The following is a 27722-nucleotide window of genomic DNA, read 5'->3' as shown; positions in this document are numbered from 1 at the left end:
CACAAGAACAAGTGCCCTTGCCAACTGAGTCATGGTCTCCTGCATTGTTTTACTTGGCCCAGATGTTGAAGAATGGATTAAGCATTCATACTCAAGCAAAGCAGAATATTTAGACATCTCCGCACCTGGCCAGTGCAGCCTCCGTTTTCAGCCCTCACATAATGCATCCTCTTTTTTTAGTTGAACCAGTTATTAACTAGTTTGAATTCACAATTCAAGTGACTTCCCTTGACTGCACTGCGAAGGCAACAAATTTTGAAGCCCATGGAAGAGGGCTTATTAACAGGCGACAAATGGATTTTATGCAGTGAGCTTCACAGGCATAAAAATTCCAAACCTGAATGGTTTTGTCATTATTGCTGCTGCAAAAAGCATCCATGTTTCATATTTTTCCCTAATATGAAAGCTAATTAAGCTTTGTGAAAAAAATGCTATCATAGTTTGGAGATCCAATCCTAAAATCATCTTAGCTCTTTCCCCTGGAATATTTCCAGTGCTTCAAAGCAAGGGCACAAAACATATTTTCAATGTGTAGTCATCAATATTTATGTTTAAGCTTTACCTTCCCTATCAGCTGATAAATCAGTAATTCCTGATGCCATTGAATGGGTTGTCAAAACCTAACATTCATTTACAACATGATCAAGTTACAAGTTGCTTTTTAAATGTCATTGAAATAAATAACCAGGAAAACTAAAATAAATAATCAAAATCCTTTACCACTTACACTGTGATAATAGTATTCCTTCATTATGTACAGGCTTGATATTTGTCTTGCAAGATGAATGTTGTCAGATTTAAGAGAGAATTTTGTATACAGAGCTGCCAGAAATTCAGCAAGATAATGAATGCTAAGCAATTAGCCAAAAAGGGAAATTAAAAAGCCATCAGAAGATTATTAAGTTGTAGGTAAGCTGTCTCTTTTTCTGTTTACTGTACTTGTACTTCAAGTGTTTCCAACTCACAAAAAACAGCACATAGATCCACTTACAAACTTATTTCTCCACAATTTCCTCCAAATGTCTGACAGCCAGTGAGGTCTGGTGCTCACTGCTCACTGGCACCCACTACTCGATCTGGAGATATCCTGTGCCAATGCCCTAGGAGATGGGCACACAGGGAAAGATTGCACCCTGGGCCACACTGGAGAAAATACAGCCTGGTCCAGGGTGCAGATGATCAGCAATCAAGGTAGCAGAAGATACTTAGGATGTTACTTCACAATCAATTGATATTGGAGGGAATGGATATGCCCATTGTCAAACTGCAGTGACTATTGTTTACTAGTCTATGATTCCACCAATAATAGGTGAAATTGGTCCAGGAGAGTATGGAACAATGGAAATTAAGTGACTGATAGCAGGTCAACAGGTTAGAAAATAGACCGCCTGTTTCCTGCTATTCCTAATTTAATGTAAAACAGTCAACTTTCTAACCTGCTGGCTGATAAGAGAACTTCTGCCCTGTGGTGTGAGTCAGGGAAAGTTAAGTTGGAACATGTTTTATAACACAATAAAGTGCAAACTGAATAGAGGAAGTGATTTTAAAATTTTTTCGTTATTTAGAGTCTCTGTTTAATAATGCAGTCCAAGGGGGGTCGCAGTCCAAGGGGGGTCACAGCAACAGTAGTTTCACTCCAAAAATCAAGGCCAAGTAACTCATGTAAGCTTTGCTCAGTTTGTGATGTGATTTTGAAAGAGTTGATGGTTTACTTGTGGTGACCCATCAAATACAGGCTTCCTCTAATTATTGTAACTTAGAATGGGCTGAGAAAGGAACTGCTGTCTCATTCGTCTGACTTCCATTTCATGTACAATAATTAAATTAGTTACCAAGAGCATACTTGAAAATTATGGGTAAAATAGGCATCAGCAGTAATTGACAAATAGAAAATTGGGCCTTGCAAGAAAGTGGGTGTTAAAAAACTAACCTCTGTTGTTCGATGTTGTCATGCACTAATCTCACCCAAATACCTGTGGACTCTTACCCTGGTGAACAATACCCAATGCATTGAGATTTGAGAAGGGTCTTAACAATTCTCACCTCTATCAATTCTTTATTGAAGTAGCCCAAGGAAAGTACTAGAAGATTGAATACCTGGATTTCCAAAAGGTATTAGATAAAGTTGTACATTAAAGGCTATTAGTTAAATTCAAAACTGATTTTTATCTTCAGTTCTCAATGTTCTGCTCGGAAAATTCTGTTAGCTCCCCAGTCAGCTCCAACTAGGAAATAATTAGAGCACATAAGAAATTGCGCTATGTGGGCTCCATTCTGACATTTTTTTCAATAAATTATTCATTAACCATCAATGCTCATTAAAATTGATTCTATTTCATCCACATTAGCTGACTTTCAATCCACTTGCAGTGACAAGATTACAACAGTTTTTAATCCATCCATTACCAACTGAACTCTAGTTCTGATGTCCAAATATTTTATTAATGTAACATTAACCAAGAAGATTGGAGTGAAATGTGTCACCAGGATTTCCAACTATTCTTGAGCAGCGGGACTATCTTCAACCACTGGAGTTTCAATACTTTGGCAACATAACTGATGCTTCTTGAGAGGCCTAGAAATCAAAGATGATGCCCATTAAAACATGTTCTTTGAACTGAATGGTAGCACAATTGTCTAATGCTGTAACTGCAAACAGAGGGAACATTGAACTTTAGTGGGAACAGATATGTACATTACTGTATCATCCCACATAATTGATCAGGATGTGTATCATGTGTTTGGTCCAATGCTGCTAAATGTCTGCCTTGGTGGTAATTGAAAGTTACACTAGTTCTTTGTATCCTGGAAAAGATCAGAATGTTTGTACTAAACTTGCCAATGGTTTTTGGACCACTTGTCAGGTCAGAGTAAAATTATATTGACAAAATTAAAACTGTATTATGGAAGATCAGTCATGAGTTGGGGAAAACTCAAAGGGCTTTGCGGCTCACCCTGCCTCTATTTATGATGTCCTTCTGTTCTACCAGAGCAAAAGCAGATTCCGGGTAGTTTTAACATTAGAAATCAGGACAGATGAGTGAATATAATTGCTCAGGTCCTGAGGCTGAGAAGAGCATGTATTTTAAGCTGTTCATTTTAGCAAGCAACACCAAGACCTGCTTAAAGCTGCTGGGATCATTTCTAGCATATACATATCATTTCCCAATCACACCAGCAGAACCCCAACTGCAGTTTTTAACTAGGAAGTCTAACAGGAAATGGCAGTGAATAATCAGAGGTCAGAAGAAGTTCAAATAAGTTTTTAAAATTATATTTAAATTCTTCTGATAAACAGAAAATGAAAAACCAGTCCTTCATGCACAACTGATTATTACAAAGTTCAGTTCCTTTTTATGTAGGCGAAATAGCAGATATCATAGACAGATACTACAAAATCTGATAAATGGAAAAGATGAATGAGCCTTTTTTTTATATAGTGCCAGTGCTTAGTCTTGTCATATTGTGCCATGGTATCTTTAGTACCAGACAACCAAGATTTTGTTTTAAAATTTTCTGATGGATGACACCCCTAACAATGGAGCATTTGTTTATTCCTGTGTTGGAGTGTTCTCCTTGCAACTGGGAAGGTTAAGTGGTAAACTATCTGAGGTTTTCAATGTGATGAGAGATTATGATAACGTGGACAGAGGAAAATCATTCCCTCTGGTGAGTGGGTTCATAACCAAAGATTATAGATTTAAAATCATTGGAAAGTATCTTGGAGGGCAAGGGGAAACTGAGGAAAATTATTTACACTGCACCACTGCGATTTGGAATACTCAACCTAACAAAGCTGGTGGAACTCAAATCCATATATAGTTTAAAGAAGGTGTCAGACAGGTACATGAGGATGTGGAACTTTGCAGATTTATGGGCAAAAAGATATGGGACTGTCTTACTTCTCTTTCAAAGCAGAGGAATGAAGGACTGAATGGTTTTTGTCTGTGCTGTGAGTTTCTATAACTCAATTTTGTGGTATCATGCAGAGTAATGCATGATAATCCTTTGGCACTTCATGGACCTTCTTATCTGAGATTCTTGATGGATGCATGAGGAGATGAAATAAACTTTACATGAAATTAAATAATGCAAAAGCTATCACTAATTGTGCAAATTAAGTGAACAGATCATGACATGATAATTATAAGACTAAAATGAGAACTGGTCTGAAAACCTATCTAGTTTTCTCCTAGTTGAAATTTCACGGGGCAGAAATTTGTCCTTGACCGTTTGCTCTAAATGCATGGTTGTGGTAAAACATGGGCTTTGCACGCTGCTTCCAAAATGTTATCCATTGACTTCAATGGAATCAAATTTTACATGTGGAGTAATATGTGCACACTTAACAATCCTCTAGAACCCCTCTTAGCCTCAGGATGCATTCCCAGGAATGAATTGCTTTGTACTTGGGAAGATCACCTGAGGGTGAAGGATACATCTGAGGTCCTGCAGGAAGTACACAGGTGAGAGCAACACAGCCAGATGTGGAAAGGCAATTATTACTAGTAGAAAGGCTGGAACCACTTGAAAGGCTGCTGTGTTTGTTAGTGCCACAGATCATGACTGAGGTCTTGTACAAGGATATTGTAAAAACATTAAATGTTAACCCTGCACCTTCAGGTATTTTCAAGGGTTAGAGGTTTGGCACAGGCAACCAAGGATCAGGAGAGATGACAAGCAAATGCAGTATCAAACTAAAGACATTGATCAAAAGGTACAATTTTCAGACAGTTTTAGATCAAGCGCCGAAGGATCCTTTGGTGTGTGCACTGGCTAACAAGAAAATTTATACAAAACTGCATTTGATTTTTGGGAGACCATAGAGAATTGTAGAATCGGTGTTGAAGAATGTGAAACCAGTCTGAGGTGCAGGCGGGAGCAAAAGATGGAATTGGCAGCATGGCTATCTTTACTACTTGCAAGTCACGTGGATGCTTACAAGTGGCAGGAAATCCGTTAGTCATACGAGTGTCAGAGCCAGGATGGCTGTATAGTGTGGGTGGAATGGGTTGTGCTGTGGCTGTCATTGAAGCTGCCTGGTCTCAGGGCACTCAGTCAAGACAATCCATTGTTTTAATTCCCACTGAACAGTGTACGTTGCATGGATGTGCAAGTTCCTAAGGAAGTACCAGCTCGTTAAGCCAGTGATCCCATTTGCATTTGATATAGGGGGTCAAGAGTTTAGAACAGTCCTGTTGGGAGCCGCAAATGGAGAGTGAAATGCTGGAATTGGGTATGTTAAATGGAATCTAATGCACACCAGCAGATGAGGTTATGCTTATTGACAGTGCAGCATTGGTTAGTTATAGGCCAAGATATGTACTGAAAACACATCACTTTTTATTAAGGAAGAATAAACTAGTGTTGACAACTATGCGGGAGGGACTCTCTTAAGTTATGGGGAAATAAGCTGTTGGCTTGCTAAATGAGGCAGATGGATCCAGTTACGACAATGGTTATGGGCCAGAACCATGAACCTGCAATCGTGAGCAGCAGTCAGATCAAGTCACTGGGCTTGAGGGACTGTGCGTTTCAAAAAATTGCAGCATTGGACAGTGACAAGATTTAGGAACCTCTCAAGCTTTGGGCTGCAACAGCCCTGCCCCAAAAGTCCACTGTTCAGGTGGGGTCAAGAAGCACCAAGATTACCAGGTGCAGCTCTAACATGGCTTACGAGAATATCATGGCCACTATTCTACTATCTGAAAAAATGAGAGACTGGGGAGGAAAGTAGGGTGAAAGCAGTGGACTGTGCATGGTTCAGATGGAGTCTGAGGAGAGACCATCTGAAGGAGTGTGTGAAGTTTGGGCTAAAAAAGCAACAGAAATCAATAGATGCAAGCTTTTTCAAGAGAGGGTAGACCAAATTGTGTGGACAACAAATTGCAAAAAGATCTATTTGTATAAAACTGAGGGCTACAGTGATGTTGCACAATGGTGCACGATATTCCCAGACATGGCATTGAACTGCAAGTTGGAAATATCACAAAGAATCTACTTTCAGGGACATTAAGAGAACATTGTTTTTCAAAAATAAGGGGCTCAGAGTTTTGAAATAAGGACAGCAAATGCTAGAAATACTCAGCAAGGCAGGTAGTATCAGTGAAGAGTGAAATAGAGTTAATGTTTCAAGTCAATGAATTTTCATCAGAACAGTGAGTGTACAAACATCCACCAGCAAGAGTTGCAGACATGTTTCCTTCGCTATGAGGCAGCACTGGTAGTTAGGTACTTGGGCAGAAGATGGAAGCTTATAGTGGAGCCAATCTCAAGGAGAAGATACAAAATTATGAAGCATGTCATCAAGCAAGTCTGAAGTTCAGATTATGGTGAGGTGTCCCAAAGTGGAGGATTGCCTGGTTTGAGCAGCCTACACTTTGAGTACCATTTGGGTGTTGCTTGATAATTTCTGAGTAAATGCTGTATTTGGTCTTCGGCAGCAAGCAGCTTGGAAAAGGATCCTGTGATTTATTTTATGAATGATCCAAACAACCAGTACACCAGGATGTTAAGACAAAGGCACAATGCCACAATCTACTGGGAAGGTTAAAATGTGAGAAGTTCAGTAGAGTGTTGTACTGAATTTCTATGGTGACATCATGGTGAATGAGACATTGCAGGTCTTGAGAAAAGAGGATAGCATTTATGCCGTTTGTAAGCTTCTAAATGACCTGAACCAAAACCAGCTCAATGTCCTGAAGATGGAGGAAACGGCAAGACAGAGATGATTTAAAAATTGTGAAGATCCTACAGATGTTATCTTACTAATATCAGTTCAGTACAGGGTAGCCAAGGTGCAGCAGATGAGGCTGAAACCCTTGATGACAGATTTGCATCCACAGGGAATGATCAAGAAATGGAAGGTTTTAGCTTCAAAAGGGTCAGCAGAGATGTTTAGGGTACACGGGAAACCAAAGTGTGAGACAGAGTGAGCATGAAGGCAAATAGATGGGAAGCAATAAGAAGAACTTACATTAGAAAATATTATTATTGGATTGTGGGACTTGAAAAAATATTGGAAACAACGTATAACTGTAATTACATAAGCAGTGGATGGGTCTATTGGGCTGTGGTCCAGTTGGGGTATTACAATGGATATGATGTGAGATTAATCACACATGAGGACTTTGGAGAAGTGATATATTGTGGTAATCTGTACTGGGGATAAATACTATAGAGTTCAGAATACTGTAAAGTTTATATTATAGAGTTGTAGTTGAGGACTGAAAAGTGAGGAGATTTATTTGGCTAAATTTTTAGTTAATATTTATGTCTTTGTAAAATAATTAACTATAATTTTACATTGTTGATTATATTGATGGGAAATTTGAGTAGTTTATGAGTGTGCATATATCTTTAAGAACTGTGTATCCCATGTGGTATGACCTTTCTGATACAATCTTGCACTAGCTACTGCTATCGGTTGAGTGTTGACAGCCTTAAATAGAGATAATAAAAATCCTTTATCTTCCTATTTGCCTCACTGAAAAGCAATACTAAACAGTGTACACAGGAATTGCAGTTTTTCAATCTTTTAAAATCAACAAAGGACAATAAGGCAATTGCCACCCATTGAGGAAAACCCATTTAAACTGACATTTTAAATGTACTGCGCTGTGTAGGCGCACATTTACTAATGGACTTTCCCTAAAATGTATGCTTGTGTAAACAAATGGCTCTGTTGGAAAGATTTCTAGCTCCTTTCAAATAGGGAAATTCCGGATTGTTATATGACTTCTCAGCTGGGACTTCCTCATGTTTGCTCTGTTCTGATCTGAAGCTGTCAATACAGCAAATCAGAAGATGAAAAAGAGTGATTAAAATTACACAGGAAGAATAATTTTTCAGCTCTGAATTTTTGATAAGGACCCTCACCAAATCAGTTTACATTGAAATTCTGCAATGAAATGGCTCATGATTTTAATATAATGGTTAGAAAATTGTGGCTGGTGTGCTGAATTTCATTTGGATTACAAAACTTAAATACCGAGTTTCACACTTAGAACAAAGATTTTACCAATTGAACAATATCTGAAGAGTTATTGCCACCTCCTAGAAGCTTTACTTCTTCACTTGTAAAAATTCTATTGACTTCTTCAACAAAGCCGGATTTCAGAGGTGGAGTACAATCTCCAGCCATTATTATATGTGCATTTTTAGCGCAAACAATGGACTAATTTATACCATGCTTCAGATAATGTCAGGTTTGAAGTCACTTGGCTTACAATTAAGAATTGGATTAACACATAGCTACAATGCACCAAACCAAAGATGTTTTGGATGAGGTTCCATCAAAATGCTGTTATGTTGTATTTTCACAACTTACTTTCAAATTCTTTATGTTTTCACACCAATCCATGGATGCAATTTGTGGAACTGCAGCGAGAATTATTGTCAATGCCTTGTTTGCATTCTCCTTCATTACTTTGAGAACCTTTTCCACAGATACCTGTAGTTTTAAATGAAAGAAAATAATGGATTCTTTAAAGAAAACAATTTACTAACATATTCATACTTTGTGGACATTAAACAGAAGGGGGACAACATTGAAAATTTGTTCTTGATAAAAGCACTTTATGACTTTCCACCCAATTGTTCCCACCTTTACAATCCTTCTTCCCTCTTTCCCTTGTCTTCAAAAGTAAAGAACAAATTGCTTCAGTTTCATACTCTGTTACAGATATTCCTGTCAACAACCAACGTCATAACACATGACATTGTGAAAAACGTTAGACCCATTAGAACTTCATTGATTACACTATTACCATATGATGTCAATGCTGAACATTTACTTTTCACGTGAACAGCATGCCCAATAGAATATTAGGGATTAGTTTGACTTAATTAAAATGCCTTCACCTTTAAGTCAGAAAGACTTGTTCAAGCTACATTTAAGTACTTGAGCACACATTCAGATACTTTGGTGCAACACTAAGTGTTCACTGTTTGGCATATTATTTCTTTCAAATTAGATGCGAATGTAAGATCTAATCTTTCTCTGCAGTTCAGGAAGAATCAGATAACTCCAGACGTTTGAAGACAGGAGGTTGTTCTCCCTTATCTTGATCAGTGTTGCTCCCTCAACCAACCCCTGAAAAACTGATTCGAAAGGCCATTTATTCTGATTTGCCATTTCTGGCCACCCTTGTCTCGTTTGCAGTAGTGAATGATTTTAAGAAAAATGTGTTTATGAAGAAAAGGCCATCCTCCAGGTGGGATAAAGCATTGCCTGCATGCGCCCCTTTTCCATCATTTAAAAGGAATGCTCCAAATTATATAATTTGCTCCCATTGCCTCTGGACCAGTCACTTTTTAAATTATAGATCCTCCCTTCAAAGCCTCCCAAAGACCACCAGTCATTCACAACCCTTCCCACTTTCTCCTATACCACACTATGTCCCCTCTACCATGAACCACACTCTTGCAACCTCCAGTGGATGTGGGACCTAATTTTCATAATCCTCATATTCATCTTCAAATCCATCCTCAGTGCTTGTTCCACTAAACTCTGCATTCTTTATCAGGCTAATGACCTACCTCATACCTTCTGCTCTCCTAACTGCTGCCACTAATGAGCACCTCTTCTGTTTCTACTGGTAGCAAAGTCTTTAATCAATTTTCTTCTGATAATCCTTCAGATTATAAAAGTGAAGTAACTCGAGGGATTGTGCAGGATACACTTAGCCAAATAAAATTTGGTTTAGTTTTTATCTGGATCCAGATAGCAGTTCAATGAAACAACCCAAGTTAGCAACTAAAGACTGATGTACTTGTATGCAAAACATTTTGACTACCTCCTTCTCACTATGAAATACAATATATCATGGGAGCTAAATGATTAACATGCATACTTGCATGCACAATGTTCAACAATCAGCATAAACTCCAAAGAGCCAAAGCTTTAATGAAATGTACACACACAACTTGGCAAGCACATTCTATTCAAGTAATTGTAAATCCCCAGCAGAATTTTACTATAAAAATCTTTCAACAGGTAACTAGGTTCACCATATGGTACTCTAAAGTTTAAAGCAAAAATTTTACCTTTGCAGAGCATTAGAAAACTTGATTTAGAGCAGCAGCGGTTACATACAAATTAGGAGCAAGGGTAGTGCCACTCAGCCTCTCACCTTCTGTCTGCTCGGCCATTCAATATGATCATGGTTAGTTACACTTTAACCTTAACTCCACATTCTGATCTATTTGCTGAAATTTTTTTGCCACGTTGTTATCAAGAATCTATCTACCTCTGGCTTAAAAATATTTGAAGACTCTTTATTTGCCTTTTGAGGAAAAGAAATGCAAAGACTCACAATGAGTAACCCCTTTTTAAACAGTGGTTTCTAGTTCAAGATTCCCCATAAGAAGAATCATCCCTTCCATTCACCCTATTGTAATCCCTCAGGATTTTGTGTGTTTCAATCAAGTCACCTCTCGCTCTTCTAAATTCCAGCCGATACATGCCTAAGCAGTCCAGCCCCTTCTCGTAAGACAACCCATCTATGCAGGTATCATATTAGTATTGCTTCCAATATATTTATAGGACAACAATACTGTACATAGTACTTATGCCCTATATAAGTCTCCTTACTTTTGTATTCATTTCCTCCATCCACAAATAATGACAATCTATTAACCTTCCTAATTACTTGCTGTACTTGCATACAAGCCATTTGCAATTGCAAGCCAAACCGATACCAATAACACCAATACCAATTGCGCACCAGAACACCCATAACTCTCTGCATCTCAGATCTCTGCAATCTCTCAGCATTTAGATAATCCGCTTTTTTATTTTTTTACTGCCAGAATGGACAATTTCACATTTTCTCACATTATACTCCATTTTTCAGATCTCTGCCGACTCAATCCATCTCATCACCTTGTAGCCCCCTTATGTCTTTTTTGCAGCTTACTTTCCTACCTATCCATGTATTATCAACAAATTTAGTTACCCCACTTATTGTGTTTGTCCACGTCATTTATACGAATTGTAAAAAGCTGAAATCCCAGCACCGATCCCTGTGGCACACCACTTGTTATACCTTGCCAACCAAAAAAAAATCCCTTATCACTACTCTCTGTTTCCTGTTAGCCAGACAATCTTCTATCTTTGCCAATAGGTTACCTCATAAACCATGAGCTTTTATTTTCTACTATAACCTTTGATGCAGCATTTATTGTTTTATTGCACACGTTAGAACATCTGATGCATGATGCTGTTAGACATATGATAAAAGCTGCTGCTCCATTGAGCTGATTATCCTAGCATTATGTATTTTTCTCTAATATCAGCTCCACAGCCCCTTCAATGTTGTCAAGAAGCAGCACAAAGGGTAATATTAGGCCAATATAGGAAAAATAAATCTCGACCATTAATCTTGCAACTGTCTTTCCAGAAATGCTGAGGTGCTGCTTGTCATTTGTACCATCCCTGGTAGTGGCAGGACTTGCAAACCGTATTTGTACCAGTCCCAGTGATGTAGGAATACAGGTTAAAGAGTGAGCAATACAACAGAAAGAAAAATGAGCAAGTACATCAGTCCAGTGGTTCATAACTAGCAACAGGTTTTCTTTATTGTTCCAAGTTAATGTCTTGTGGAGCACAAACAGGTTATATTTAATGAAACAACAAAGCATAGCTGTATATGAAATATCTTTGGTATGGGAGACGTACTGATGTTTTTATAATTTGCCCCTTTTTAATATAAAATCAGATTTTAAAGTAAGTTGGACTTTTCAGAAAAAATTATTACAATTAATTTCTGAGGCGGTAAATATATCATCTAACCATGGAAGAATGGTCAATGTTTCCACTTCAAATATTTCCAGGAGAACAAGTAACCAAGTATAAAATAAATCTAAATAGACAATATGGATTGGGAAATAGAGTAAATGATTTTCGGAAAAAAAACAAAGAACACAGAGTAGTTGGAAACATGTGAAGTGCAGTTCACTACAGGCAAAATGGTTAATTTTTCAAATCATTGATGATAAGCACTGACTATTACATATGGAATGGAAACTGCACAATGAAAAAAACACATTCATTAGATGGTGGTTTCAATGCAGGGGCACAGCTGCCTGGAAATACAACCATTGTAGCGAGGTGCTACGCACTGAGATAAGAATGAAACACGCAGTCGGAGGTCTGAACTCGAGACTGATTTATTTTTCAACTACCGCGCTAGCTTTTAAACCCGATACAGATCCCGCCCTCTCCAGGCGGAAGTGACGCCTGCGGTACGTCACTGAACTCTTCCTGCGCGCGGGCTTTCTCTCCTCTTTGTCGAAGAAGAAGGCCCGGCGTCATTTTGCTGCCGGCCTTCCTGCTGATGCACACTCCGTTCTCGGAGCCGGTTCGTTCGCTTCGGAGGTAGGTCGCTACATGACCCCCCCCAGAACCGGCGATACCCCTCCCAAAGTCCACAGTTTGGGACAGGCACTGCTTGGGCGGTCTGCCTCTGCGCCGTGGAGCCTGAGCCTTGACAGTCTGCGACAAGTCCACATGGGCGGGTTTGAGCTGGTCTACCATGAAAACCTCCTCTTTCCCCCCAATGTCCAGAACCTATGTGGACCCGTTGTTCCTCGGTCCCTCATACGGTTGCTGCAGGTGTGTCTGGTGCGCGACCCTTCAAACAAATATGAACTTACAGTTCTGCAGTCCTTGGGTACGCAGGTCGGGGCTTATCCGTGTCGTGAAGTCGGTACGGGGGCCAGGGTGCCGAGCTTCTTGCGTAACCTGTCCAGGACTGCTGCTGGTTCTTGTTCCTGCCCCCTTGGGGCTGGTATGAACTCTCCTGGGACGACCATGGGTGCGCCGTACACCAGCTTGGCCGACGAGATGTGCAGATCCTCTTTGGGTGCTGTGCGGATTCCAAGCAGGACCCAGGGGAGCTCATCCACCCAGTTAGGCCCTTTCAGGCGGGCCATGAGAGCCGACTTCAATTGGCAGTGGAAGCGTTCCACCAACCCGTTCGACTGTGGATAATAGGCAGTTGTGTGGTGCAAACATGCTCCCAACAGGCTGGCCAGGGCTGACCACAGGCTGGAGGTGAACTGGGCACCTCTGTCGGAGGTAATGTGGTCCAGTACCCCGAAGCGTGCTACACCAAGGTTGCGATCAGCGCTCGGGCGCAGGAATCGGCGGTGGTGTCAGTGAGCGGGGCTGCCTCTGGCCATCTTGTGAATCGGTCGACCATAGTTAGGAGGCAGCTCGCTCTTCTTGACACAGGCAGGGGCCCCACAACATCCACATGAATGCGGTTGAACCTCTGGTGGGTGGGCTCGAACTGCTGTGGTGGTGCTTTGGTGTGTCGCTGCACCTTGGCTGTTTGGCACAGCACGCACGTTTTGGCCCACTCGCTGACCTGTTTGCGGAGCCCGTGCCACACGAACCTGCTGGAGACCATCCGGACGGTTGTCCTGATGGATGGGTGCGCCAGACCGTGTACAGAGTTGAAAACCTGCCGCCGCCAGGCTGCCAGGATGATGGGTCGAGGTTGGCCGGTAGCTATGTCGCATAGGAGGGTCCTCCCACCTGGGCCTATTAGGAACTCTTGCAGCTGCAAACCCGAGACTGCGGTCCTGTAGCTGGGCAACTCGTCGTCTGCCTGCCGTTCCTCTGCTAGCGCTGGGACGCACTCCCTGGGACAGGGTCTGGATAGCTGGCCTGGAGAGTGCGTCTGCCACAACATCGTCCTTTCCCGAGACATGCTGGATGTCCGTCATGTACTCGGAGATGTAGGACAGATGTCGCTGCTGACGGGCTGACCAGGGATCGGACGCCTTCATGAATGCGAAGGTCAATGGTGTGTAGTCCATGAATGCGGTGAACGGCCTGCCCTCTAAAAAGTACCTGGAATGCTGGATTGCCAGGTAAAGTGCTAACAGCTCCTGGTCGAAAGCACTATGGTTGAGTTCAGGTTGCCACAGGTGCTTGCTGAAGAACGCTGGGGGTTGCCAGCGCCCCTCGATGAGTTGCTCCAGCACCCCACCGACTGCCGTGTTGGACGCGTCCACTGTGAGGGCGGTTGGGACATCCGTTCTGGGATGCACTAGCATCGCGGCATTTGCCAAGGCTTCTTTGGCTTTAACCAAAGCGGCCGCGGCCTCTTTGTCCCAAGTGATGTCCTTGACTTTGCCCGACATCAGGGTGAACAAAGGGCGCATGACTTGCGCTGCCAAGGGGAGGAAATGGCGGTAGAAGTTGACCATACCGACGAATTCCTGCAAGCCTTTGACTGTGTTGGGGCGGGCGAAGTGGTGGACAGCATCTACCTTGGCGGGCAGGGGAGTTGCCCCGTCTTTGGTAATTCTGCGGCCCAGGAAGTCGATGGTGTCGAACCCGAACTGGCATTTGGCTGGGTTGATGGTGAGGCCGAAGTCACTAAAGCGGGAGTAGAGCAGGTGGAGATTGGACAGGTGTTCCTGGCGATTGCGGCTGGCTATGAGGGTGTCATCTAAATAGATGAACGCAAAGTCTAGTTGCGCCCGACGGCATCCATCAGCCGCTGGAGTGTCTGTGCGGTATTCTTCAGGCCGAAAGACATCCAGAGGAATTGGAACAGGCCGAACGGGGTGATGAGCGCTGTCTTGGGGATGTCTTCGGGGTGTACCGGGATTTGATGGTGTCCCCGAACGAGGTCCACCCTGGAAAAGATGCTCGCCCCGTGCAGGTTTGCTGCAAAGTCCTGTATGTGGGGTACGGGGTAGCAGTCTGGGGCCTCATTCAACTGACGGTAGTCGCCGTACGGTCTCCAGCCCCGGGCTGCTTTGGGCACCATGTGCAGGGGGGAAGCCCATGGGCTATCGGATCTCCGTACAATCCCCAATTCTTCCATCCGCTTGAACACCTCCTTCGCCAGGTGGAGCTTGTCCGGAGGAAGCCGTCGTGCGCGGGTGTAGAGGGGTGGTCCCTTGGTTGGGATGTGGTGCTGTACTCCGTGTCTGGGTATGGCTGTCGAGAACTGCAGTGCCAGAACCGATGGGAAATCTGCCAGGATTCTGATGAATTCGTTGTCCGACAGTGTGACGGAGTCCAGGTGTGGGGCTGGCAACTTGGCTTCGCCCAAGGAGAAAGTTTGAAAAATCTTGGCATGTACCAGTCTTTTCCCGCATAAGTCAACCGGTAGGCTGTGGGCCTGCAAGAAGTCCGCCCCTAGGAGTGGCTGGGCCACGGCGGCCAGTGTGAAGTCCCACATGAACCGGCTAGCGCCGCACTGCAGCTGCACTGTGCGGGTGCCGTAGGTTCGTATCGTGCTGTCGTTTGCAGCCCTGAGGGTGGGCCCTGGCTCCCCATTGCAGGCGTCATGCCCCGTTGGGGGTAAAACGCTGATTTCTGCTCCGGTGTCGACCAAGAAGCGGCGTCCCGATTGTTTGTCCCAGACGAACAAAAGGCTCTCTTGGTGGCCAGCCGCCGTAGCCATCAGTGGCGGCTGGCCTCAGTGTTTCCCGGGAAATCACAGGGCGGGCGACACCGGCGGGCTTCTGCACCCCACCGCTGGTGGTAGAAACACCACTGAACGTTGGCTCCCTCACTCCTACCTCTAGGTTGCACGCGCTCTGTTGCCGGGCCTGGTCTGGTCTGCCATTGGGCACATGGCCTGTTGATCTGTGCGACGGACGCCTCGCTTTCCCTCTCGGCCTTCCACAGCACGTCTGCCTGGGCCGCCACCTTACGGGGATCACTGAAATCCGCATTGGCGAGTTGCAGATGTATGTCGTCGGGCAGCTGCTCTAGAAACGCCTGCTCGAACATGAGGCAGGGCTTGTGTCCGTCAGCCAGGGCCAGCATTTCGTTCATTAGCGTGGACGGTGGCCTGTCCCCCAAGCCGTCCAGGTGCAGCAAGCGGACGCCACGCTCCCTCCGTGAGAGGCCGAAGGTCCTTATGAGCAGCGCTTTGTATGCTAAACACTTGCCTTCCTCTGGGGGCGACTGAATGAAGTCTGCGACCTGGGAGCTCACCACGTAATAGTAACACATGGAGTCGGAAGATATCTGTCGAATCTGGAATTGGGCCTCTGCTTGATCAAACCACAGTTGGGGCCGCAGCGTCCAGAAAGTTGGCAGTTTAAGTGAAACCGCATGAACAGCTGAAGGGTCGCTCATCTTCGGTCCAAATCCCGTTTGGACCGTCGGGGTCACCAATGTAGCGAGGTGCTACGCACTGAGCTAAGAATGAAACACGCAGTTGGAGGTCTGAACTCGAGACTGATTTATTTTTCAACTATCCACGCTAGCCTTTAAACCTGATACAGATCCCGCCCTCTCCGGGCGGAAGTGACGCCCGCGGTACGTCACCGAACTCTTCCCGCGCGCGGGCCTTCTCTCCTCTCTGTCAAAGAAGAAGGCCTGGTGCCATTTTGCTGCCGGCCTTCCTGCCGACGTGCGCTCCGTTCTTGGAGCCGGTTCATTCGCTTCGGAGGTAGGTCGCTACACCATCAACAACTATTTTTCTTTCAGCATTACGTGATTGAGAACTGACTCTACACAGAGTGACACAGTTCTAGGTTGATTCAGGCTGTTCTTGAAATTTGATCAGGCTTTCCCTCCCTCCTGCGATAAACAGCACAATTTCCTTTGCATGGCTGTACAGTTTTGCAGGGCGCATGTCCAACATTGCTCTGCAACATTCATCCAGCATTTGTAGGCCATGTAATCATAATGCCACAGTTCTGTTGGAAGTACTACCCCTCCTTGTGATTGAAAGCTACTTACAAATAAATAAAACCTACACAATTGGAATTAATCAGAAAAATCCGAGCAATAATAGATTATTTAATACATGGTTCAATAAAGTCTTGGACATAGAGTTTAAAGACGCATGTTTTAAGCTGCAGGAGGGGATGGGTGGAGATAATAGTGGGAATATGTGTGATACAGCAGGTACCAAAATTATTAAGGTAACAATTACTTTAAAAACTCCCAGCTCACAAGACAAAAAAGAAAAAAGAAATAAATTTAAATTGAGAGGTACAACTACATTTCTGGAGATGGGTGGGTGGAGGGGGGGGGCAGAGAGGGTTGGGGGAGAACAGGATTGGTTGTTATATTGTAAAATTCAAGATGAAGTCCTATAGCCCAGATGGAAGATGAGGTGCTGTTCCTCAGGGCTTATGTCAGTCATCACTGGAGCACTGATACTGCTTGATCTACTGAGTGCTTCCAGCATTTTGTTTTTGATTTGAATTTCCAGCATCTATAGTATTTTTTTGCTCCGATTAATATTTTTGTTGCATTACTTTGAACAACTTACTCCAACAATATCAGCAGATCTGTATCATATTAATTTTGGAGATGTAATCAGTAAATAATCATCAGATATGATCATACATTTTATGGCACTGTAATTGTAGCCTCACTTGTGACACCTAATAGACCTAAGGGGGAAAATTAACCATTAGTTGCACATGTTAAAATAGATGTATGAGCATTGTAATCTGCTTTCAAAAATCTGTTTGTTTCGATGAATGGAGACAAATTTCAGAAGCGAAGCACAATGTACACATTATGTTATCAGGTTTTTAGTACACTTGACCAAGGATGAAATTCAACCCCAGTTGACTTCTCAGTTGTGTTACATGGCCAAGTTCTCTTCCCTAACCTTTCTGCTACATTTTCCCCTTTTAAGATGCTACTTTGAACAAGGATTTCAGGATTTGTTCCATGACTTGCTGTTAGATTTTGTTTCATAATGTTCATATGAAGCACCTTTGTTAGTTTTGCCAAAGATCTTATGTAGATACATGTTGTTGTTTATACAAATACACAATGGTTGATTTGTGACTGCCTAGAGTGCTTTTCATTGCTGCAAAAACAAGAATGTGTAGGCAGCATGAGCAACAGGCACAGTGGCGAGCCCCATCAAACATGGTGCAGGGAAATTTCAGTTAAAGAGAATCAAAGACACCTCAGAAGCACTAATGTGGAGGGCATCTTCATTGGAAGAGATACAATGGAGCTGGTGAAACTGGGAGAATGGAATGGAGACCTTACAGAAAGTAGGATGGGAGGACGCGTACTCAAGGTAGTCCTGGGAGTCTGTAGGCTTGTAATGGATTTGAGTCACTAACCCATTCCCTGAGATGGAGACAGAGGTCAGGATAGGCAAGAGTCAGATACAGACAATATGAAAGTGAGATCAGGGTGGAAACTGGCAGCAATGGTGATAAAACTTCTGTGTTGTGAACAACAGTATGAAGTAGTGCCAATACAGTCATCAATGTGATGGAGAAAGAGGTGAGGAAGGGGATCTCAGAAGAACTAAAAGACAATTTTGCATATCTCACAAGAAGACAGGTACAACATTAATCCATGCAAGTTCCCATAACCACACCTTTGATTTGAAGTGAGTGGGGTTAAAGGGGTACTTGTTCAAGGCAAAAACAAGTCAGCCAGGCAAAGATGTTGGTGGGTGATTGGTTGGTCCCCTGTTCAAAGAAGTGAGGGGCCCTCTGGCCATTCTGTTGTGGAATAGAGTGACCAGATATCCATGATAAAAATGAGTTGCTTGGGACCATGAAAATAGAAACAGTCAAAGTGGTAGAGGGCATCAATGATATAAATAGGAAAAGACTGGACAAGGAGAAAAAGAATGGGGTCAAGGTAGTAAGAAGTAAGTTCCGTGGAATAAGAAGATGGCGAAACAATGGGTCTAACAAGAATTGTTTTCAATTGGATTCAATAAAGGTCATCTTTGCAACAGGAGGGCCTGTTCCATAAACCATATGATTTTCTCCCATTCTCCTTTGAACCTGCAATGGTGGCAATCCTAACAATAGCAGGCAGTGCTGGTGGTCTCCAATTCTGATTCTCACAGGTCTTCTGTCAAACCTGGGACACCACTGGTTACAGAGGCTTAGCTGGAGTTAATGCTGAAAGGCGTGAGTAGACACAAACACACACACACACACACACACACACACACACACACACACACACACCACATCAAGTACTGTGCACACACTTACCAGGGCACCTCATGCACCACTCAGACACTCACTAGGGCACACACATCACACACACTCAACGAGACTCAAGCACTGCACAGACTCACACACACCGGCAGTGTATACACTCAACACAACACAACACAATGGGTGCTTCGGTTTCCTCCCACATTCCAAAGCTGTACAGGTAGGTTAATATGGGTTTAAAATGGGTGGCGCAGACTCGTTGGGCCGGAAGGGCCTGTTACCACTCTGTAAATGAAAAACATTTTTAAAAAAATTTTAAAAATGACGACACACGGATACACATGCACACTCAGTATTAAATAAGGAAACGATCAGAAATCAAAACAAAACTCTGAAATGTTCAACAACATTGATGTAGAAGATGTGAAGAATCCAGGGTGAATAGCTGGAAAGTTCAGTTACTCAAAGAAGCAAAGCATTGATCTCCTCAGGCAACAATGTCCTGAATTTTGCAGAGAAACGCTGGCAATTTGCCACATAAGTGCCAGCAAGTTCGGGATCTCTGCAGAAACATCTACAAAAGCATGAGCTATGAACTTGCTGGCAGCTGTTTCCTAACACTTGTGGAATGATTTCCCTTCTTTTTATACCTCAACAATAATTTTTCATTCCTTATCAATAGTTTTTCAATTATTTTAACAGTTTCTGAAATGTTTTTGAAAGTTTCTGAATATAAGAAACATGGGCTATTGTACAATAGCTTTGACAGCTGGCTAAGCTAGGATTTGAGTTTGAGGAGCCTTTTTTAGCCATTTCTTTAGCAAATTTCAGCAACTTCTTGCTCTAAACACCCCTCCCCATGCCCCTGGCTCTGCTCAGATCCTTGCGGCTAAGCTTAGAAATGGCACATTCCTGCAGGTTCTCAATGGGATGTACAAAAGCAAAGCGTGATATTATTGTGCATGTCAGGAGTGAAAGCAGCTGATTGATTGGCCATTGAAATATCAGCTGTCCTGTTTCAGTTCTATTTCTCAAATCAGCTCACGATAGAATGGTGGAGCAGACTCGATGGGCCGAATGGCTGACTTCTGCTCTTTCGTCTTATGGTCGTTACAGTTTTCAAAATGGGCAGCTGGAGGGCAAAGGTACCAGGAAAGCAGGTGAGAGGTGGAGGGAGGTCTTGGTGACACTGGGAGTCAAATCCAAAAGTAATATCTCCATAAAGAGCCCCAAAAGCTAGGGCAAGCAGCCATTTCTTTGTAATTAGAAATTTAAAATATTGTTTATTGCATATTTAAATTGTCTGATTTTCACTTGAAAGTATTGAACTACAGATATTTGTTCCGCATTTCACAGGAAAGGTACACAAAATAAAATAAGGATAAACAAGCTAAAACATTTGCAAATTAAGTACAATTTGGACCCCTGAAGCAACAAATGCCTCCAGTGACATTGGGCTGATTGAAAATTTTTGTGATGAGCAATCCAATACATTTTGCTATTGCAGGTACCACAGTTTAGGATCAAGTACTGTCAGGTAAGAAACAGCACAGGTGTTAAAGGCAAGTGGCCTTTTATTTCGTGTAGCCAGGTTAGAAGGTCCTTATTACTCCAACTGCTTTACTAATTTCAACAAGCTTGCGCCCAATTGTCTTTGTGTTGCGGAGCTACAATAAATTACTGAAGTGAAATTCCCAAAACAGATAAAGGTGACTTGCACCTCATTAACTGGGAACTGTATTCAAATTCTGGCCCAAGTGATTCTGCCACACCAAGTCCCTCGGGTAACTGCAACTCTTCTGCAGGCGTAACGTGCTCATGCTATGGATTGCATATCCAAGTACTGACTGAATAACTTTTCTGTACTGCTAAGGAGACAACTAGTGCAAAAGCTGTTTATTGTAAAAAAGTCATTTCACTTTTATGTGTTTAATTTTTTTTCTTATTACCAAGCATGTCTGATGTTCCAATCGCTGAGAAGAGAGCACCACACTGTGATCACTATGGCTAAATGTCACCATGGCATACAAGTGCCAGGTTTCATTTTGGCTGACAGGAACCACAAAAATAGGCTAATGTAAAGAGGCAAAGCTGCTAAAACACATTCATCATTTCCCTTCCCCTATGCCCTGTAAAGTTCCTTTGTCCATGGTAAACAATGGATGCGTAAGTCAAAAAAAAAGTTCAAATTTCTCAGAATATTTACCCCACTGTGGTAAAACAAAGATAAGTCTGGGAAATGTAGAAGCACCAAGGTATTCTTACTACGAGTTGCCTCTGGGAAATGCAACAATTAGAACATTTTTCCTTTTAAAAAAGTCAACCAATTTCAACTAGATTGATAATTATTATTAATCTTACTGGACTTGCTTCAGCAAGAGTACAGACCCGCAGCTTTATGCATTGCAAACAACTGTTGACTGTATTGGTCAAAAGCTGGTTTGAGGTGTGTTACCTTAAATCCCCCACTGGGGTGTTGAATTTCATTGATGCCTGCTCTGACATTGGGCAGTGGGCTTTGGGCCAAGCAAGTTGCTGATCATGGGCCTATCACCAGGAAATTCAACAGCAACACGCTTGTGCACTTCTGAACAGAGGGTCAGGCAAGGTTCACATCTGGGTTTGATGAGATAAGTGCATAAGCAAATTTCTCAAGATGATCCACTGGAGTTGGGTTCCAGTGCCAGCCCGCATCTGCTCAGGGAGAACCCCCTTCAAGTTTTTTTTATTTACTCATACTTTGGGATATGGGCATCACTGGCAAGGCCAAACCCTAACAGGCCTTAAGAAAGGTGATGGTGAGCTATCGTCATGAACCACTGTATTCATTCTGGTGAAACTAGGTACACAATGCTTTTGGGTAGGGAGCTCCAGGATTTCGACTCAGCAGTAATGAAGGAATTGTGAGAAATGTCCAAGTTGAGAAGGTGTTCGACTCAAGGGCAGCCTGAAGATGGTGGTGTTCATGTGCACTTGTTACTCTTATGTTTCTTAACTGGAGAGGTCACTGGTATGAGCAGGTGCTGTCAGAGAGACTAGGTGAGCACTGCCCTTCATTTTGTAGATGCTACACCTTGCAGACACTACACACTGATGGTAGAGGAAACAAATGAATTAGAGTCATAGAGTAATACAGCATGGAAACAGGCCCTTCAACCCAACTCATCCATGCTGACCAAGGTGCCGACCTGAGCTAGTCTCATTTGCCTGTGTTTGATCCATATCCCTCTAAACTTTTCCTATCCATGTACTTATCTGAATGTCTTTTAAATGTTGTTATTGTACCTGCCCCAACTATTAGGTGCCAATTAAGCAGGCTATGATATTGAATTTCTTGCTTTGTTGGAGCTGCACTGAGGCAGGTAGACGGTATCCCGCCACACTCCTGACTTGTGCCTTGTAGATGGTGGAAAGGCTTTGTGGTGTCAGGAGGTGAGTCACTTGTCACAGCAGCAAGTCACGCAGAAGCTGGCTTGACAGAGTTTGGGAAGCCTACATCTGCCTGAGTGGCCCATACAGCACATCGACCACTCACAGAGCAATAAGACCTTGGCAGTAGTATTCAGATGCGCAATGCACACTGTTGGACATTTCAGTATGTGGATCCAGGGTCGACCATGCATTTTGCATTAGATGCACAAAAGATACCAGGACGAACAACAAATGCTTTGCAATCCACTTGATAAATAAATGATGAATGAAAATCTAATCACAGAATCTGAAGTGTGTGATGTACAAAATTGGGGCACTACACAATCCAATTTCCAGACAACATGAACGTATTGGGATCTTGAATGCAGGAATATGAGAAGTAACCATTGGGCTAATTCTTCCTCTGCATGTGTTGTTTTGCATGTGTATTTGTGCGCAAGCCACACTCTGGACCTTGTTCCTCATTGCATTTACTCCCACATAGCAGATGGGGTGTTCAAGTTTGTGGGGTGGAGAGAAAAAAAAATCAGAGGGATGTGTGGAGAAATTTGCAGGGGAAGGTGGGTGGGGTAGGGGGGGAATGATTGCAGTGTCTGACTGGGCAGAAGATCACAGGAGAGTATCAGAATGAGCCACAGAGAGAGAGATCCAGGATGACTGGGGAGAAGACTGTGGCACAGGCTACTATTTGCTATAGTTACGCTCAGAACCCAGGTAGATCAAATTGAAGTCATCGAGCCAGTCATCTCAGCCACAGAATATTTCCACAGGAGTTCGGTGTGCTGTACACATCCATCCTCCTTCAGCTGCTTCACCAATGAATGTCTGAGGTGCAACTGTATGCTGATGAGTGTTGTGCTGAGTTCCGTTTCATGAACAAATCCTCAGACAATGAACCAGTGCTTGGCCAAATGCATCAAAAACCTCAACCTGTTCAGAACCACTGATTTGGAACCTTTTGATTTGCTTAGGCTAATGGATTTTTTAAGTTTGGGCGGTAAATCTGTATCTACAACTAGGCTCCAGATCACCAGGGCACAGTGAATGCCCAAAAACTGGACAGGCTTTTTGTAAGAATGTGCTCCAACATGCCTGACTTTCCTTGTGTTCAACGGGTCAAGTAATAATTGTTTCATGGTTAAAAGTACTGGAACTTGAGGGCAGATCTTCAGTTCACCTTTAGACCAACATCCACTCTTCATAAAACAGTTAACCAGTGAAATGATCTGGCTGTCCTACAGAAATCCAGCATTCAGAACCATTGTTGCAAAATCTTTTGGCTTGGACAGCTTAGTTTGATATTTCAATTTGGAGAAGTGGTTTTGAATCTACAACCAGGCACACTGGATCGCCTGGGAACAGGGAATGCCTGAAAATCAGGCAGATTCTATGACTTTCCTGGGTGATCCATGATCATGCCACTTTCTAATAACATGTGATACTCCACATTTATTCACTCATACACAGCTCAACCAGTAGAACACAGAACAAATATAGTAGTTTACTGCTAGGTATATCAGGGTTTCCTAAACCAATCATATCTGCATCTGCAACACCCTGTTCAGCACATAAACTCATCACTCAGAATGTAATTTCTGCTGCAGTTGCTGTGCAGAATAATCATTTCATTGTGAAGGTAGTGCACTGTGAGTCATGGGAGTTATGTTGAAGTAGCTTTGATGATTTTTATATGCCACAACCACAACGTCCTAGCAGGCAGAAAAAAATTAAGGTGGGGGATGAAATACCAAAGAAATGGGCAACTCTGTCCTGGCTGACATTTTGCTTATCCAAGCAAATGAAGAGTATTCCATCAGAATCTTGACAGGTCTCGGCATGAATTTGGGGGAGAAAAAGGAGTTACTTGCCTCAAAAATCTCAGCCTTTGACCTACTCCTGATGCTACTGCATGGATGTGGCTGGTCCATTAAACATGTGGTGATGTAAAGCTCCAAAATGTTGATGTTGGGAGGATTAACAATGATAAGGCCACTGAATGTTGAGGGAATGTTATTAATCACCCTTGTAAGGGATGATCTTAACTTGCTGCTTGTGAACATGATGCAGAGCCTGATGTTCGGCTCATGCTGCATCTGACCAGGGATTGACTCATTGTCTGGGGAATTGATAATAACACTGAACACAGCAATCAACGGAAAAACAGTCTCCCTTGGATCTCATTGGAGAAGCAACTGAAGAAGGTTGGACGTAGCACAGTGAACTCTTGTAATGATGTTCTATAGCTGAGATGACTGTCCTTCAACAGCCACAAATAACCTTCCTGGACATTAGGTGCTAGCAAAGAAGTCTCCCCGTAATCTCTATCAATGTTATGAGAGGCAAAAAGAAAAAAAAAACTGCAGATGCTAAAAATCTGAAAAGAAAATGTTGGAAATACTCAGTGGGTCAGGCAGCACCAGTGGAGAGAGAAGCAGAATTAATGTTTTAGGTTCTGGTGCAAGGTCATTGACATCAAAATGTTACTAGCGTTTCCTTGGTGATTTGAGGGTTGTTTGTTTAAGGAAGACAGAGTTTGTGGACATTTTACTTTTTTCTCTCTATATTTCTTTATAAACACATTTAACAATTTGCTTCATATACTGTAACTGAGGAAATCTCTTCCTGTAGTAATGTGCATTTACTGCTAGTCTCCTCATTGAAATCACCTCTTCTACCTGAAGGTACCAGAATAAATGATGCAAGCATTGACAGGTGTGTGACAACATCCAATATTTCACAAAACAAAACTGTCTGGCTCTGCACATACTTAATCCACTCTCCTCACAGTACTAGCAACAGTTTGGAATCTGAATTATGTAGAATGGTGAAATAATTGATGTCAATTGTTGAACTGCTGACTCCCATCTCAGAAAGAAACCCATTAAACGTCCTCCCCAGGTTACGGCAGGGTTTGGTTCCTAAGAACCGTTTGCAACAGTTCACTAGTGGGAAATGCGACCACCTAGTTGGCAATATATTTAAATAAAAACATAGGCCAACCAAGGGCAAACTGTAGTTAAGCCATGGCATTTAACTCAAACATTCAGGTTTCTCTGCAAGGTGCAATGATATTGCCACAAACCAAGTTCCCACTCGCAGAAAATACCTGCAGCCCCACAGCAGCTGGCAAATTCATCCCACCAGTCTCTGTAAATAAGTCGGGCATTTGCAACCTGGGGAGGACTTGTAGTAACAGCATATCAATTGTCCCCAAAATTAAATGTCCCAACTAAATGCAGGTGCTTTGTTGCTGAGAGGAATTGCTGGGAGGCAGATTATGGAATCTGATAAAGAAGGTGATCAGTGAAACCAGATAATGGAGGGATTTTGGGCATATCTCTTAACAGATTTCATAATCTGCAGCCCACCGCAACAGCCAGGGTGTCATTTATTGCTCCTGCTGCAGCTCCTGTATGCTGCGGGGACTGGTTTGTCATAGAGTCATACAGCATGGAAACAGGCCCTTCGGCCCACTGAGTCCACGCTGACCATTAACTACCCATTTATACTAATCCTCCATTAATCTTAAAAGTTGATGTATAAGCCCCTCTCCCCTTTTGGTTCAGTAATGAATGGGCCCTGCCGCTTGCTGCAAGGTCTGGGGTCATTCCCTCTCGGCCTGACCAATGGTAACTTTCTCATCATTCAGATGCCAGGTATTGGCCATCTCTGAACACCTCAGTCATAGAGCCATAAAGCACAGAAACAGGCCCTTCGGCCCGCCATGTCTATGCCGCCCTTGTACTATCTACAATAATCCTATTTATCCGCATCGTTTCTCCTTTGCCCTGCCGGGTCCGCTCCCTCTCCACATTGCCCGTTCCAATTTCAATCCCTGCGGCCGATCACTGTTCCCCCTCCCCTCCCCTCCGCCCCTCCCTGATCCTGCTTCACCCCACGCGGTCCCCCTCCCCTCCGCCCCTCCCTGATCCTGGTTCACCCTACGCGGTCCGCCTCCCCTCCGCCCCTCCCTGATCCTGGTTCACCCTACGCGGTCCGCCTCCCCTCCGCCCCTCCCTGATCCTGGTTCACCCCACGCGGTCCGCCTCGAGCACCTTCGCTCTGTCCGCCGCAACAGCCAGGACCTCCCAGTGGCCAGCCACTTCAATTCCACATCCCACTCCCATACTGACATGTCTATCCATGGCCTCCTCTACTGTCACGTTGAGGCCAGACGTGGGTTGGAGGAACAACACCTCATATTCCGCCTTGGGGGTCTCCAACCTGATGGCCTCAACATCGATTTCTCTAACTTCCGGTAACTCCACCCCTTCTTCTTCCCCACCCCACCCCCACTCCTTTGTCTTCCCTTATTCCTAGGGCTCCCTTCCCCCTCCTTGATGACCTGCCCATCTCCTGTCCTTCCCTCTCCCATCTTTTATTCCACGGTCCACTGCCCTCTCCTACCGGATTCCTTCTTCTTCAGCCCTTTGCCTCTTCTACCTATCACCTCTCAGCTTATTACATCTTCTCCCCCTCCCACATATCCTCTCTCACCTGGACGCCTATCAGCTGGACTCACCTATTCCCCTGCCTGCGTGTGCTCCTTCCCCTCCCTTCTTATTCTGGCTTCTGCCCTCTTCCTTTCCAGTCCTGATAAAGGGTCTCGGCTCGAAATGTCAGCTGTTTATTTCTCTCCATGGATGCTGCCTGACCTGCTGAGTTCCTCCAGCACTTTTTGTGTATTGCTCCAGATTCTAGCATCCACAGAATATTTTGCGTCTCCGATCTGCAGCCCTTTGTGGTCTCCACCAATCACCTCCCAGCCTCTGTCACTATCTCCACCCCTCCCTCCCTCACCTGACACCATCTGCCCATCAACCACTTCTCACCTGGATCCACCTATCACTTGCCAGCTCCTGCCTCACCACTCCCCCTCACCTCTTCATGCTGGCTACTTCCCCTCTACACCCTTAGTCCTGATGCAGGGTCTCAACACAAAATGTTGACCATTCTTTTGCCTCTACAGATGCTGCCTGACCTGCTGAGTTCCTCCAGCAGTTTATTTTGTGCTCCAGATTCCAGCATCTGCAGTCTCTTGTGTTTCCATGGTGTACCTAAAGTACAGGATAACCTGTGATGGAGCATGAGAGAAGCTACCAGGACTTCCATCCAGCAGGAAGTGAAAGTTAGAAATAAAAATTTAATATTTGAAGCAAAAGGCCAAGGGCTTTCATTTGTTTGTCCAAAAACCATTTGCCTGGTCACCTGGTATGCTGTGCCTCACCCCACCTCCCCTGTCCATCCGACCCCAAGTCCCAGTCTAAGCTAATGGCCACGTCTCACTCAGCCAGCCACCTCCCACCATTTGGTAGTCCACTTGTGCCAAAAAATTTCAATGAAACTGGATAGCTGAATGTCAGTGCAAA

The 27722-nt window shown here is 43.6% G+C and overlaps 1 protein-coding gene across 1 annotated transcript in view; it reads right to left on the bottom strand.

The window, feature by feature from the left end:
• Nucleotides 1-2146: 2146 nt before the first annotated feature.
• mtap (methylthioadenosine phosphorylase) overlaps nucleotides 2147-27722 on the bottom strand; it is a 140178-nt gene continuing 114602 nt past the window's right edge. Inside the window, 2 exon segments of the mRNA XM_052019185.1 lie at nucleotides 2147-2575; nucleotides 8330-8452. Of these exon segments, the coding sequence (XP_051875145.1) occupies nucleotides 2537-2575; nucleotides 8330-8452 (162 nt within the window). The 3' untranslated portion in view covers nucleotides 2147-2536.

This window comes from Pristis pectinata, chromosome 7 (assembly GCF_009764475.1).
Source record: "Pristis pectinata isolate sPriPec2 chromosome 7, sPriPec2.1.pri, whole genome shotgun sequence".
Lineage (NCBI taxonomy): Eukaryota > Metazoa > Chordata > Chondrichthyes > Rhinopristiformes > Pristidae > Pristis > Pristis pectinata.
The sequence above is the reverse complement of the archived record's forward strand: the minus strand, read 5'-3'. Positions and strand labels throughout refer to the sequence as shown.